At 40.2% G+C, this 16,666-nt stretch overlaps 1 protein-coding gene across 1 annotated transcript; it reads left to right on the top strand.

The window, feature by feature from the left end:
* The first annotated feature begins 2,813 nt into the window (after positions 1-2,813).
* Positions 2,814-5,074, top strand: LOC118828195 (zinc finger protein 239-like). The gene has a single exon (XM_036734645.1). It carries the CDS (start codon positions 2,898-2,900, stop codon positions 3,957-3,959), a length of 1,062 nt encoding a protein of 353 aa, XP_036590540.1. The 5' UTR covers positions 2,814-2,897; the 3' UTR covers positions 3,960-5,074.
* The last annotated feature ends 11,592 nt before the right edge of the window (positions 5,075-16,666 follow it).

Consider the following 16,666-nt stretch of genomic DNA (forward strand, 5'->3'; position numbering starts at 1 on the left):
GGCTTCTTTTGAGGCTCAGCTCAAATCCCACATTCCGTAGGTGGCTTTTCTCAGCTCTCCCCATCTGCTCCCCAGAACCTTCCTCTGATCTTACCTCCATTTACATTGTACATATATTGTATGTTCATTGTTACTTATGTATTGTTTTCCCCATTAAGATGTGAGCTTCTTGAAGGCAAGGGTCAGTTCTGCCTTTCTTTGTATCCCCTTCACTTAGAACTGTGGCATACAGTAAGTGCTTGATAAATGCTTGTAAACTGACTCACTGAACTTCCTTCCCTCCCTTTAAAATATTTCTCATTTTAAGGAATGACTCTTTGAGAGGGAAGTGAGATGCATTGGAAAATATATATGATGTAAAAAAAAAGCAATATTATTTAAAAATGTTTCTAAGAGATCATTGATAACTTTGGGGAAAGCAGTTTCAGTTCATTGTTGTGTGTAGAAGACAGACTTCAGACTGTTGATGGATATATGCAAAAGGAGAGGAAGTGTCTTCAATGAATGTAGATAGCTTTTTCCAGGAGTTCAACTAAGAAAGGAAAGAGAGATACAGTATGATAGCTGGAAGGGATAGTAGGGTTCAGTGAAGCTTTTTAAAGAATGAAGTAGACTTGATCATATTTGAAGGCAACAGAGAGAGAATAACCAGGCTGAAGATTAGAGGGGGGATGATTGAAAGAGCAATCTTTTGGAGAAAGTGGGAGAGAATGGGATCAAGGACAAGGAATTGACCTTGGAAAGGAAAAGGGCCACTTTGTTATTCAAAACTAAAGAAAGAGGAAGATATGATGTCATAGGGTTTTGAGGTGAGAATCGGAGAAGAGAGAGTTCAGTGTAGATTGCTCCCAATTTTCCTAGATGAGGCTTGAGAGGGTAGGAGAAAAGGGATAATATGCTTTAGGAGGCTTGAGGAAAGAAGAGAAGGCTTGAAATAATTTCCATAGGGAGATAGAAAATCAAATTAAATATGCTTTATTTTATTTTATCATTACTTTATCACTCTGTTATTCTCTTCTCTCTGTCACATTACTGGTCATTATATTAAAAAGCTGCCATTTTTTGATGCTCCAGGTGCTAAATTTAGAAGATGTTCTTTCCTGGGCATTTAAAATCCCGTAGCAAAGATGTATTATTACACTTCGGCTTGGTATAGGTACATCCTTACAATGACTTGGAGGTTGTTTGGGGTTCTTGAAGCCTAGGCCAGCAAAGAAAAGTTCTGGCAACATTACTAAACTAAAAAGGTTTTGAAAAGTGGGCAGTGTAGTGTTCTTATCATTCAAAGACAAGTCTAAGTGAAGAGAGCACATTACCAGAAGACTGAATACCCAGTGAAGAATTTTTTTGGACATAGTAACCCAGGAATCTACGTAAGGTATTGAGGACTGGCAAACTTTGTCAGTAGGAGGATCCACACATTAAATCACAGATTCTTCTGTTTAAGGTCCTCCCTACTCACACAACATCACCCATCAGACTGTACCTATCACAAGATCCTAAGCATCCACATATATTTCTTATATGCTTTTAAAACTGAATGTAAGAGACCTTAGGGACCATTTGGTACAACCCTCTCGTTTTTCAAATTAGAAAACTATTGAATAAAGAGATCAAGTGAATTGCCAAGCAGGGGTGGGGAACCTGTGGCTTCGAGGCCACATGTGGCTCTCTAGGGCCTCAATCAAAGTTTGGATTCAGTTAAAGGGCCACACTTGAGGACCTAGAGGGCCACATGTGGCCTCAAGGCCATGGGTTCCCCATGCCTGGTAAGGTCACATAGATAATCAATGACAGAATTGAGAATGGAACCTAAATCGCCTGACTCTCAGAGCAGTATCCTTTCTACTATATCATATTGTCTCCTTAGCAGCTCAAGGAACCTGTGTCACTTAGGCCGGGAAAGATCACGATTGAGCCAGAGAAACAATTTCATTCCTCTGTTGACTTTTCCTCCCTTCATTTCCGGCTATTCAAAACCAATTCTCCAGATATCAAAGCTACATACTTCTTTTAAATAACTTACTTCCCCAACCCCATTGTTTTTATTGATAATAGCCATTTCCCTTGACATTAACAATAATAATAACAACAAAAAGGTGTTAAGCAAAACCAACCGACACAGGTACTGACAACATATATAATATTTTGCCTCCATAGTCCCCATACCTCTACCAAAAAGAGGAGAATGAATTCATTATCTGTTTTCTGAGACCTGTTCTTTTTAATCTTTCCTGTAAAATCACTCCTGTGTTAGGTTAACAATGGAATTAATAATTGCACTGCAATTAGTCACTGCAATTAATCCGAGTCCAACTGCCTTTTAAGTGTTCTTTGTGTTTAAGTTATTACAGTCATTTTGTATATCATACTGGTTTTTCTCATTTCACTCTATATCAGTTCATACAAGTCTTCTCATGGTTTTCTGAATTCCTTGTATTTGTCATTTTTTATGGGGCAATAATATTCTATCACATTCATATACTGCAATTTGTTCAACCATTCATTAATCAATGGGAACCCCACTTTGTCCAATTTTTTTGGTCCCATAAAAAATGCTGCTATAAATATTTGGGCATATATGAAACCTTCCTGTCTTTGATATGTTTAGGGCTTATGCCCAGTAGTAACGTTGCTAGGTCAGAGGATATGAGAGGTTAATGACTTGCCTTGTATAATTCCAAATTATTAACCATTACTTTTTGTGATGATTTTTTTCCACTTCAGCAACTTCCTTTACTCTATCATAGGAATCACATGAAATTTTACATTTTCTTTTTATCTTTGCAGATTCTGAAACAGTTGCTAAAAACCAGCAGTCTGCTCCAAAGTGGGAATTTGATGAAGAAATAGGACCTTAGGGAATGATATCAGGAAGACACTAAAGAGGTGATCCCATGGCATATAAGTTTGGGGATCCTTGTGCACGTGAAGGCAGATTAAAAAGAAAGCAAGAAGATCCATCTGGGCAGAAACTGAGGAAATTCCTTTCTCAGGATGGAGATTTCACAGAAATGACCTTTGTCCACAGGAAAAACTCCTTGGTAGAGAGAACCAAGGAATGTAATGAATTTGGTAGAAACTTAAATCCGAACTCAAACTTCATAACACATCGTAAAAAACCTATAGAAGACAAAGTCCATAAGTGTGACACTTGTGGCAAAAATTTCAAATATAATTCAGACTTAATCGTACATAAGAGAATTCATACTGGGGAGAAACCTTATGAATGTGATAAATGTGGGAAAACATTTAGCCACAGCTCACACCTTAGTAGACATAATCAAATTCATACTGGTGAGGGAGCCCATAAGTGTGATACATGTGAAAGAAATTTTAAATACAATTCAGACTTAATTATCCATAAGAGAATTCATACAGGGGAGAAACCCTATAAATGTGATGAATGTGGGAAAACCTTTCGCCAGAGCTCACACCTTAATAGACATCATAGAATTCATACTGGAGAGAAACCTTATGAGTGTGATGAATGTGGAGAAGCTTTTGGACTCAAATCATACCTTTTTTTACATGAGAGAATTCACACCGGAGAGAAACCTTATAAATGTAATGAATGTGGAAAGACATTTAGCCAAAGCTCAACCCTTATTCAGCATCAACAAATTCATACTGGAGAGAAGCCCTATCAGTGTAAGGAATGTGGAAAAGCTTTTGGATTTAAATCACATCTTATTTTGCATCAAAGAATTCACACTGGAGAGAAACCTTATAAATGCAGTGAATGTGGGAGAGCTTTTAGTCGGGCCTCAACACTTATTCAACATCAAATAATCCATACAGGAGAGAAACCTTATAAATGTAATGAATGTGGGAAAGCCTTCAGTCAAAGCTCACCATTAACTCAACATCAAAAAATTCATGCTGGAGAGAAACTCCATGAATTTTTTCAATATGACAAAGCCTTTAGTCTAAATTCAAGCCTTTTTCAACATCAGTGAATTCACACTGGAGAAAAAAAAACATGAATATAACAAATGTGAAAAAATTTTAATCAGAGCTCTAGACCTTTTCTACATCAGAGAATTTACACTGGAGATAAACCATACAAATGTGCTGAAGTTGGCAAAGCTTCTGCTTTCAACTCTTACCTTACTCAACATCAGAAATTCATACCTGATAAACAACTTAAAGCATTGTAAATGGGGAAAATCCTTTAACTGGAGCTCAACCTTTACTTAACAACAATAAATTCACATGAGAGAGAAATCTCAGTATGATTAATGTAGTTAAGCCTTTAATCAGAGCTTGCAATTTAGCCTACATTAAAGAATTTATATTGGAGAGAAAACTCATCAGTGTAATGCATGTGGGGAAATCTTGTAATCAGTCATTCAAAAAGTTTTATTAATTGCCTCCTATGTTCCAGGCACCTTGCTGGGTGCTGACAGTACAAATAGAAAAGTGAGACAGTCTTTACCTTCCAGGGATCTTCATACAGCATCATAAAATTTACACTGGAAAGAATCCTCTTGAGTGCAATAGATGTGAGAATGCCTTTGTTCAAAGCTCAAGCCTTATTATATGCCAGCAAGTTCGTAATGGAGAGAAATCTTGTGTATAGTGAATATGGAAAAGCTTTTAGTTATAATTCAAAATTCTCCATTAGAGAATTTACACTGGAGAGAAACTCTATGAATGTAGGAAAGCCTCAAGCTTCTTCCTCACCTTACTGAAGATCATAAAATTCATACTGGGGAAAAACCTTATAAATGTAATAAGTTTTCAGAAAGCCTTCAGTTGGGTTTCAGATAAACATGTTGGAGAAAAGTTCTATCACTGTAAAGAATGTAAAAAAGCCTTTAGTCAAAACTCACAATTTATATTCCATCAGAAAATTCGTACTGGTGATAATTCCCATAAATGTAACCTGGAAAGTATTTCATTTGGATATTGTTTTATTTGGCAACATGAAATTTATATTGAATGAAATCAAAAAGCATTTATGTACTTATTATGTGGCCAGCTACTGTGTTAAGATGATACAAAAACAAAGACAGTCCTGTCCTCAAGGAACTTACATTCTGAAAGGGGAGGACAATACAGATTGGGGAGCAGAGGCTAAGATGAAGCACTTTGGCTCTCAATGTGTGTGTGTGGGGGGGCGGCATTGGGGAATAGATTGGCACACCTCTTCCAGGTATCAAGGGCAGAGTTAATTTGATTGTGATTCCAGAAAAGGAACAGAGTAGAATACATGTAGGGTGTCAAGGGTGATGGATGTTGAAAAGATGGCTGGGAATAAGGAATGAAGTGAAGCATGGCTGGGGTTTCCCTGAACTATTGAAGAGACTTTATGAACATAAAGAATGGGATAAAGGTGTCAGTGATACAAGTGGTCCCTAATTTACATATGCCAGACCCAAGAACATGCTTTACATATAAATGGCCACCTAGGAATCCTACTTCAGCCCTATCTTTCCTTACCTTTCCTAAGGAAGTCTAGGATAAGTGGAAGAATCAGTATTGAGGAAGGTGAACCCTATTCATTTCACCTTTCTTCCCCACATTGGTAGAGTCAGTTCAATTCCACAAATATTTATTATGTATGTACTGTGTGCATTATGTTAGTTTCTGGTGATACCAAGTTGAAAAATGACATGGGTTCTATCCATGAGGGGATAGTTATGATATGTACACAGATAAGTACGCAGTGCAGAATGTGTTAAGGACAAAGGAGAGATCCAAAGTTCCATAAGAGATTTGAAGAGTAAGAAACAGTTTTCAACTGTGATGAAATAAGAGAGGCTTTGTGAAAAGCCTAGGGATTGAATAATCAGAATCCCCAGTTTCCATTTTATCTGCTAATTCTGCCTTGATCCCCATTCTGCTCTCTTCAGAGATTTACCCCTTTATAAAGTTCCCAAGATCACCTGAGTCTGACTTTTCCTTTGAAACATAAATGATTCTTCAGTCCTTCCTCTCCTTAGAGATTGAGACTTTGTAGGGAAAAAAAATGAGAAAAGCAGGTTAGGGAGTGGCCTGAGGCAGACTTTCCTCAGTATCTATTTTTATTCATTACTGGCAGTAAAAAAATATGTTCACAAACCTTAATTGGGCTTTGTGTTTGCTTCAAGCACAGAAGAACAGCTTTTGAGTTAGAGGATTCTTCTGTAGTGAATGAAGGAAGAAAACAACTGGAGGTAGAAGCTATGTGGGTGATAGCAGTGGGAGAGGAAATAGGCAGACAGATCCTTGGGACCCACAAATGAAAAGAAAAAGTGCACTGGGAAGTGGAAATGGCAAGAAATCTTGGGACTAGGGGAGTTCCACCAGCAAGAATCTCTGGTTCCCACATCTCCTTGCCCTTCAAACTGCCCTGACTCATTCCCCACCTCACCCTATGGTTCCCATACTTTTTCTACCCCTTACCTCCACCAGTGCTGCAGTCTGTGCCCTGGGCCACAGGAGCTATCACCAATGACTTCAAGTTTGGTGAATCCCATTGAAACAAGGTTAACCATTATGATTATATTGTGAAGAAGTGGAAGAGTTCCCAGTCCCACTATAGTGGATGGAACTGTGCTTCTGGTGTTCAACCTGGAACTTGACACATTGTCCATAAACACTATTACATATGTCAATTAAATTCTGTGGAACCATCAGTACTATTCTTCAGGTACATTATGAGCTTTGGAGCATCTGTGAACTTAACTACCATTAATAATGTTGATTTAATGGGAAAATGCATTCTGAGTTTCTCTTTGAGGTTTACAAAGTATTTTACTAGCTTCATTTTAAAGATGACAAAACAGGCTCACAGGTATTAAATAATTTATTTGGGGTTATACAGGTAGTGAGTATCAAAGTCAGGATTCAAACCTAGCCCTCCAGACTCCCAAGACCACTTTCTACTATATTGCTTTACCTTTCAACTGAAATAGTTGTTCTGACTTTCTGTTCTAATTCAACTGGAATGTAGCTTCTGTGAAAGGAAATAAAGAACAATATGCTTGGAAAGGTAGGGTGGAGCCAGATTGTGAATGGACTGAAATGCAGAACAGTGGAATTTGTAATTTGTCCCAGAGGTAATAGAAAATTGAGGTAGCTAGGTGGCACAGTGGATAGAGTGCTGGGCCTGAAGTCAGGAAGACTCATCTTCCTGAGTTCAAATCCAGCCTCAGACACTTACTAGCCATATAACCCTGGACAAGTCACTTAATACTGCCTTAGTTTCCTCATCTGTAAAGCGAACTGGAAAAGGAAATGGCAAACTACTCCAGAATCTTTGCCCCAAAAAACCCTAAATGGGGTCACAAAAAGTCTGAAATGACTGAAAAATGATAGTTACTGAAGGTTCTTGATCAGGCGATTTTGCTATATATTTGAATAGCATTTTGTAAAAGTTAACTGATGGTAGTTCAGTGGAACTGGGGCTCTAGCCCTTTGCCTCATCATTTATTTTAGGAGGAGGTTATTCAGGAGGCTTCTGCTTTCCTCTGTATTTTTAAAAATGTTTCACTGTTGCTACTTTCTTTCTTTTGGGGGGGGTATTGCTATCCCTAGCCCCCCTAACTTCTCACCAAAAAAGATTTCCCCTGAAATATGTATGGTCATGTGCTATATTTTTCCAGGAGAGATGTTTGTTGTGCTCTAGGGTTCATCGCAGTGAGTACTGTGCTGAGTACTGTGATACTTGTGAACAGCAACATTTGCCCTGGTGTGTTGGTAAGCAAAATGGGCTCTTAGCACTTAGTTCAACAAGTGCCCTTGAAAAGTTTGGCTTGTTTCCTTTGAGTAATTCAGTGTATTTCATTGAGCCTTACTAGGTGCTAAGCCCCAGGCCCAAACCCCTATTAGGTGTAAAACCTATGTGAATGTGGATTGGTGACTAAGGTGGGGCCCAAGGTGGGGCTAACTCAGGGGAGGGCCTAGTTTACAAATGAGTTTGACTGATAGGTTTGGGACATCAGAGGCTCTTAGACCATGTGGGTTTAAGTTGCCTCTTTGTGACGATTTTAGATCACTGGGTGAATCACATGTGTGACTCACCCCTGACCCTGAAAAAGATATAAAACCAGGGTTTGACCTTCTCTTCTTTGGAGCTCTTTCCCACAGCAGTGGTGACGCTGGGCCAGCCCTTGTTCTGAGCTCCCGGGCTGAACCTAGATGTTGGTAACTATGAATTGTATTGGGTCTGTCTGTTTGTAATTTGTTGAGGGCTCTCACTCGTGATGGTGCTGATGTAGAGACTCCGGGCAGCTGTAGCTTAGGAGCCCTCCAACTTGTAACCCAGATGCTGGGACTTTGTTAAACTCTGGTAACTAGGTATTGGGATTTGAATCAGACAAGGTCTGTCTGTTGATGTTTGTACTTTGTATTTTATTCTGAAGTTTGGGGTGCTGGCTTTTTCCCCTGAACTAAGTGAATGATATTTGTATGCTGAATTAAAAGTAAGCTTGTCAACCCCTTTGTGTGGGACAATAATCCCCCAAAATGAAAGAACAATCAGAGGTTTCTCAAGTTAAAGACAGAGGCTTTATTTGCAAGTCTCACACGAGAATTGGGCATCGTCCACTCCAGAATGTCTGGAGTGGGGAGGCAAGTTTCAGAGGATAGGCAGTTTATATACCTCTGAAAGGGCCCCCTCAAAAGCCCCCTTACATAACAATTCTAAGAAGCCCCAAAAGCCCCCTTATATAACAATCCTAAGAAGCCCCATTACAATAACAATTCTAAGAAGCCCCCAAACCGCCCCCCCTTCTGGACCTCCATCCCCATCCATGGGGGTTGTTGGCCTCACATTCTTGAAACAAAGAAAGATTCTTAATCTAACACCTTAACCTCAAACTAACAGACGGCAGCTACAGGTGGTATTCACCCTATGAGTATGCAGGATGTGGATATATGTGGTATATGTGCAAGTTTAAGCAGGAGGGAAAGGGGGAGTTTAATTCTTAAACTTAAAGATATAGTTCAGGCATTATGGAAGCTAAATTATTAAGTATCCTCTTTTCCCTAAATGGGAGACTTTCATTCATCTCACTCAATTCCTCCCCTTATTCCCTAGTTGAAAGTCTCTCACACCAAACTTGGTAAACTTCATCAGCTCTCTCATCAGTTTGGTCCCTACCCCCATCAGGGGTCAATTCCCATTCTTGACCCCTCAAAAATCATCAGCCTCATGGACCCAGTGGGGTCCTCTAACTTAATCATTTTGGAGAGTGTCTTATGCACAGTGGCTGTAATTCATCGCATCGTGCATGGTAGGCAAACAGGGAGCAATATAACTCCACTTAGTGCCGCTAGTAAAAATCATAGAACCTGTTTCTACCAGGTTCCTCCAAACCAGGACCACCATGATGCGCTGAGTGGGGGAGACCAGGTCTGGACTGGAACATGGGCAATTTTTCTAATCTCTTCGTCAATGTATCTTACTGTTTTGCCCTACATCATCTATTGTCATACAACAAGTGGACAGACTGAGCTTATCACATAGTCCCCCCTTCTTCAGCCAAGAAGTAGTCCAGCCTATGCTGCAAAGTAGCATCCCTGTCTGATTTAAGCAATACTTCCCTTCACGGGTCTCTGTTAGAGGCCGAGTATGTTTCTCTGTTCCTGGCCAAGTTGGCATACCCAGGTGGACTTCAGACCTTTTACTAAGTATCTGAGCCAGGCTTACAGGAACAGGGACCCAGGGCCAGCTCTCCAACTGCTGGGGTCCTCCACAGACCCAACAATAAGTCAAATTAAAGGTTTGGGCTACAGTTTCCATTAATTGTTCAAGACTTTTTCTGAGGGAGCCAAGGGATGGAGGCTGGAGAGGACAGTCCTAGCAGAAGGGCAAAGGTTAGGAAAGTCCTCATTTGTACTTACAATTCACGTGATTCAAGAGACTGGGGAGAAGGTAGTTTTGACTCAAAGTCCAGAATACATTTAGAATTATCCAACCCAGGAGGGTCACCATGCATATCCACTGAGAGCCCAAGTCCCTTTACTCCAAGGAGAAAGGTTGGCACCAAAGATGAAGCTTTAAGTCCTTTGGGTCCTTCGGGTCAGTTTTCTCAACAGTCCGAACCATCAGAAGTGCAATTGGTCCTTTTACTCCAGTATGGTGTGTCTAACCTCTTTCCAGAGCCTGCACTGTGGTATCTGAGGTTAGCAGGATCTGGAATGGCCCTTCCCAGCTGGGAGTGAGTTTATCCTCTTCCAAGATTTGCTCAGAACCCAGTCTCCTGATTTGTACCTGTGAACTATGAATCCCAGAGGTGGAGTTTGAGCAATTAACCCTTTAAGCTGTAAAGAATGCAAGTGCCTTGTCAAGGAAGATATATCTATTCTCTCAGAAACTTATCTCTCTGGTTGCACAGTGGATCCTAACTCCCCTTACTTCTGCTGGGGTAGGGGTGTCCAAAAAGGAGCTTATAAGGGGAGAATCCCATGTCCCTTTGAGGCTTGGTTTGAATTCTGAGGAAGGCTAAGGGTAGACATTTAGTTCAGGGTAGCTGGGTCTCTAAGGCCAGTTTAGTGAGTTGTCTCTTAATCTCCTGATTCATTCTTTTGACTTTGCCAGACAAGGGAAGGTGCTAAGGAGTATGGAACTCCCAGATAATATCCAAGGCCTGAGCCAAGGACCGCAGTATTATAGCCGTAAAATGGGTCCTTTGGTTTGAATCAATCCGTTCTACCATCCTATACTTTGGAATTATGTGCTCCAGTATGACCTTACTCACCACTGGAGCAGTGGCCCGAGGTAAAAGAAAGGCCTCTACCCAGGAGGTTAAGTGGTCCACTATGACCAGCAGGTATTTAAGGTGACCTACATGAGGGCAGCTCACTCAGTGAAGTCCACTTGCATGCTTTGGAAAGGTCTGAGACCCAAGGGCCTGCCTCCTGCTGAGCCTGGCACAACACAGACTTGTTTGTCCTTCGACACACAAGGCACCCGTCCACCAGCTGTCATGCTAGAGTGTAAAGAGCAGGCAATACATACTGGGTCAGGACCGCATCACACAGGTTTTGAACATCCCAGTGGCTGCCTTGATGTAGGTATTGCAGGACTTGCCTCATACCTGCTTTAGTCAGTACCTTTCTTCCACCTGGGAGTAGCCACTGGCCATCTTTCTCTTGGGCCCCTAAGGTCAGTGCCTTTTGAGCCTCTTCCTTGGTAAAGGAAGCAGAAGGGAGGTTTGGGGGAAAGGAGGAGATTAAAACCAATAGCTGTTCTGGCAACTCAGATCCTGCTGTCCCCGATCCTTCTTGCCTCCCTGTCGGCAAAGCGATTGCCTCTCGCTTCAAACGATTGTCCAACTTGGTGACCACTCACATGAATTATTGCTATGTGGTCGGGTAGCAGCAAGTTTTTTAAGATATGTTGGGTCAATGTACTGTGGGCTAGCTCATTCCCCTTCCATCCATAAATAAGTTTATCCCCCCCCCCAAGGGATAGGGGACTCTTGTAGATCCCCCGCTCCCCCAGGGGCTAGTGAACTAGCTCCTGGACATAGTTTACAAGGGGTCCCAGCAACTTGACACAATAGTGAGATTTAACCTGGACCCCAAGAAGGGGTTAAATGCTATATACATGTATTTACATAGTAGTAGCAGCAGTAATAGTAGTGTTAATGACAGTAGTAGCAGTAAAGGTAATAATGCTGGTGCCCTGTTCTATATGAGCAGAACCAACCAGATAAAACTTTACACAGTTCTCTTCTTTATTTGCATACAGTAGTCAATTAACCATTTTAGGTTTTAGCACTAAAACAACAATCAACAAAATAACCAAAATATTCTGATATTATTAATTCCTAAGTACTAAACAATTCTTAAATTTGATCACAAAACCTCTTCCACTCAATTAAAAATAAAGAAAACTAAACATACTTCTGTAAATACTTGATTTAGACAGTAACTCCAATAGTTCAGTTAACAGTCTCACAAATTTCATACATGATAGCAAAACCATTTTTAACTGAAAATCCCCTTTAAATAGAAACAAAACTTGATACAATTGTTTACCAAATTATGCAATAAAGGAAATTTTTAGAAATACAATAATGCCATAAAAAATTATCATCTATTTAAACTTTTAAAACCAAAACCAATTAATTACCACTCTGGTGGCTTTACTCTTAGATGTGTTCTGAAGTTGCAGTTGCCTTACAACGGAGAATTATTCATTTCATCATCATTGACATAAACCTCCCATCAAAGAAAATCCACATAAAGTTAATAAATACGAAGCAATTATGTTTAACTTGAAACAGTTTACATTCAGATAGAGATAGCACTCGTTTTATGCCAAACATTTTGCCAAGTATTTTCACAATCATGTGACTCCCATAATATCCCTGGGAGTAATTTCCACCACCATCTCCTTACTGAACGGTGAACTAAAGTAAATAGAGCTTTGTTGGAGCCATACAATTAATAAATTTCTTAATGCCAAATATATACTTTCATGTCCACATTTTTTTTTCTTGAAAGTTTTACAAAGTTTTTGGAATCACCTACTGTAATCAGGTCAGTTTAAAATGTGCTGGGCTAGCATTCCAACTAGTCCTTTTTGGCCCCAGTAAAAAGCAAACCTAAAGAATTTGAATCAATGCTGAAGCAATTATGATCAGCTTTCCCTCCAGGTAGACACCTCTGGAGCTTGACAATTAATTAAACAGTAATAATCATAACTCACAATAACCAATATCTTTACCATAGCCAGTATCTACGGTATATTTAATAGAACCCACCCACGGATATAGGCCAAAAGGTGGGTGGGCACAATTCCTTCTATCTCTCTATAGCCTTATTTATTGGTCTCTAAGTTAGGCTATCAGTCTTTCACTCTAAGCTTCCTGCTTAAGATCTTTGTTTGCTAAACTTGCTTTAGTGCCAAATGGTAAAATAAATTCTAACCTTTCTTAAGCTTTAATTTGGAAGTGATTTTTGAAACAACCAGAATGAGTTCGTTTCCTTTCCGGTTTGGGGTCTTAGTTCATAAAACTTTTCTCTTTGGGTGGACTTTGATTAAAGCCCCTTCAAAACTATATAACCTAGACGATAAAATACTCTCTCTCCTCTCTGCCACCCACCTGCTCTTCTAAGGAGACTGGAGTCAGAGAGAAACAGAGAGACAGATCACACACTCACTCCACACAGAAACAAACACAGAAACGGATATAAACAAAGGGTGACAAGATGGATCCAGAAAGCTAATTTATTCAAAATTTTTTTTGGGGGGGTCCCCCTTTTCCAAATATATTTCAGCTAAAATAACTATATTTAACCATTTTCTTCCTATCCTTTCCCTTATACTTTGGCAATTCATTCCAATTTTATTTTTGCAATCAATTGCCTAGAGGACTATCTACAGGTACCTCACACTTATACTCCAACTGCACAATTTTAGACTGCTCTTTCCCCATCATCAGGGGTTTTACGGGAGTCGTCACCGAGCTCCCCAAGTCAAAAAGACTCAGCCGAATTACCGAGGGAGGTCGCTCGCCCTCAGTCACCAGTGAAGCCTACTCAGCGGTGTCCTTTCACTGAGGTATTAACTCCGTACTTTGGTCTGTGGACTACCAGAAGTCCACTGCAATGCCAATTACCTCCAGACCCCCAAGCGCTTACCTCCAGGTTGTACGTGTACAAGTTTCCTGACTGCTCACACTCACCGGCTGGCCAGAATTTCAGTCTCACATATGTAAGCCAAATTATTGTTGGAGTTTTAATAAGCAGTCTGTCTTACTGAGTCCCTCTCTCCAGTTGCTCCCCTCAGCCAGGCAGCTCCACTCCCCTTGGATCCAAAACCTCCAGGAAACCCCGGTGCGCGCTAGGTTGTGGCTCCAATAAAAGGGGTCTGCCTTAGTCAAGAGTTTTCCCGGGTTTCGGCTCCAAAACTGTGTGGGACAATAATCCCCCAAAATGAAAGAACAATCAGAGGTTTCTCAAGGTAAAGACAGAGGCTTTATTTGCAAGTCTCACACGAGAATTGGGCATCGCCCACTCCAGAATGGTCCGGAGTCGGGAGGCAAGTTTCAGAGGATAGGCAGTCAGTTGATATACCTCTGAAAGGGCCCCCCCAAAAGCCCCCTTACATAACAATTCTAAGAAGCCCCAAAAGCCCCCTTACATAACAATTCTAAGAAGCCCCATTACAATAACAATTCTAAGAAGCCCCCCAAAGCCCCCCGCTTCTGGACCTCCATCCCCATCCATGGGGGTTGTTGGCCTCACATTCTTGAAACAAAGAAATATTCTTAATCTAACACCTTAACCTCAAACTAACAGACAGCAGCTACAGGTGGTATTCACCCTATGAGTATGCAGGATGTGGATATATGTGGTATATGTGCAAGTTTAAGCGGGAGGGAAAAGGGGGAGTTTAATTCTTAAACTTAAAGATATAGTTCAGGCATTATGGAAGCTAAATTATTAAGTATCCTCTTTTCCCTAAATGGGAGACTTTCATTCATCTCACTCACCTTCACGTAGTTTTCCTTAGTTCAGCAGATCAAAAGAACTTGTACTTTTGCAGCATGCTGGCAGTTTTCTGGGTGCTGGCTGTTGGTGGATCTTACACCGCCACAGAAGCTGCTAGCCGGATTGTTGAAACACCTGGCCAAGTCTTGCTGACAGGGAAATTTTTTTTTTTTTGATAGCTCCCGTGACACTGGCAAACATCGTACTGAACACATATCTCGCCATGGGAACCAAAATCAATTTAACAGACATTTATTGTTGTTTAACAGCTAGCTTAATGTTAATACTCAGTAATCTGTCGAAGTTATTTCCATAGTTGCATTTGTCAATCTTGTCTGATTTTGAAATATATGTTGGGAAGAATTTGTCTTAGGAGAGGCTTCAGTGTTACAGACCAAAACCTGTTAAAGCTAGCTATACCAATACTAATGCCAAAAAGTTTCAGTTTCCTCAGACTCAAATAGCAGATCCAATCCTCCCCTCAGATCATATAGGCTTTTCTTTAGCTCACTTTACCTTATGGGTCTCTCCATGTCTAGGGCAAGGGTTCTTAACCTGAGTTCCACAGACATCCATAGATTGTAGGGGGTTCATGAACTTAGAACTTCTAATATTTTTTTTTAATGCTGAAAACAATAAGCCTTTATTTTCACATATGAATAAACCCTATTTCTCCTTTTTTCATAGTTTTTTTTCCAATTTTTTTTTATTTTAATAAATTTCTTTATTTATTTTTAGTTTACCACGCATGGTTCTACACAGTTTTGAGCTCCAGTCTTTCTCCCCTCCCTCCTCCCTCCCTCCCCAAGACGGCATGAAGTCCCATACAACTGTCATGTATAACTTCGCATTGAATTAACCTATGCACCAGTCAAGTTGCGGAGAAGAATTTTGACCAATGGAATGAATCATGAGAAAGAAGAAACAGAACCAAAAAAAAAAAAAACAAAAAAAAACCCCAAAAACAAAACCAAAAGAGAAGCAGAAAAGGCGAGCATGTAGTGTGCCTCAGTCTACATTCAAACTTCGCAAGAACTTCTAATATTTTGATAACTATAATTCAATATAATTGTTTTCCTTTGTAATCCTATGTATTTAATTTTATGCACTTAAAAACATTATTCTAGAAAGGGTCCATCCATAGGTTTCACCATACTGCTAAAGGGGTCCATGACACAAAAACTGGTCTATGGGATAAAAGGTATGGGACTCTCCTTCTTTTGTTAGGTCTGGCTCCTGTTCCCTCCCTCCTCCACCAAAATCTCACAGCCCCCTAAGGAATGCAATTCTCATTTTTTCTCTCTCAAATTACTATTCAACAACCAAGCCAGTTCAGGTTACTGGTAATTCAAGTGTTTTTATAACAACCTTAAATAACAGAACTGGCAAAAATAAACAATTAGGAAACAATTCATCTAAAAGCTGGCTACATGGTGCTAGAGCTTAATGTGAACAAAATTGGCCTCATCTTTTCTTTCAGTCCAATGGTCACACCAGTGGATGGTGGTAGAAATGACAGAGATGAGTTCAGACTGGTAAACAGCAGGTTGCTTTTCTGGTCAGAAACAGAAGGGGGGAAACAGTATTAGTGACCAATTATGTCCATCTCACCAGGCCCTCCATTATTTGATGACCCCAATTAAATGTAATCTCATCTTGACTACAACTTTCTCCACTCTCATGCTTCAGGCTCTCTGACCTCCACTAGAGTCTGTAGGGCAGTGGCCACTGGCTATAACTCAGCTCTCAGCTTGTATAGTCTAGGATGCAATTCTGGCCAGGGCTTTATCCAGATCTCCAGTCTCTCCAAAATGGCTGTTCTTCTTTTTGGAAATAAGTCTGGTTCTAACACATGGGAACCTGTGGAACTGAGTAAACATCTGCCTGCCTATAGGCAAGTATTTTGAGTGCCTCAAATTTCCACAGTAATGTTTCCGGAATAGGGCAAGCCTAGAGTTAACACAAGACAAAAAAAATCAATAGTGGTTCTGCTAATACCAAAGATAAGAAGAGAGTAAGAAAGGACCTGGATGAGTTCAAGTTAATAGGCCTAGAAGTACAGCATGGCATGGTGGATAGCAATGTTGCATTCGGAGTCAGGAAGACTTCCTACTATAAATTCAAATCCTGCTTCACACACTTAATGTGAGACCACAAGCAAGTCATGAAATCTCTCTAAGCATCAATTTCCTCATCTATAAAATAACAGCACCTAGAGCTCACCAGGTTT

This window comes from Trichosurus vulpecula, chromosome 1, assembly GCF_011100635.1.
Source record: "Trichosurus vulpecula isolate mTriVul1 chromosome 1, mTriVul1.pri, whole genome shotgun sequence".
In the NCBI taxonomy this organism is placed as follows: Eukaryota; Metazoa; Chordata; class Mammalia; order Diprotodontia; family Phalangeridae; genus Trichosurus; species Trichosurus vulpecula.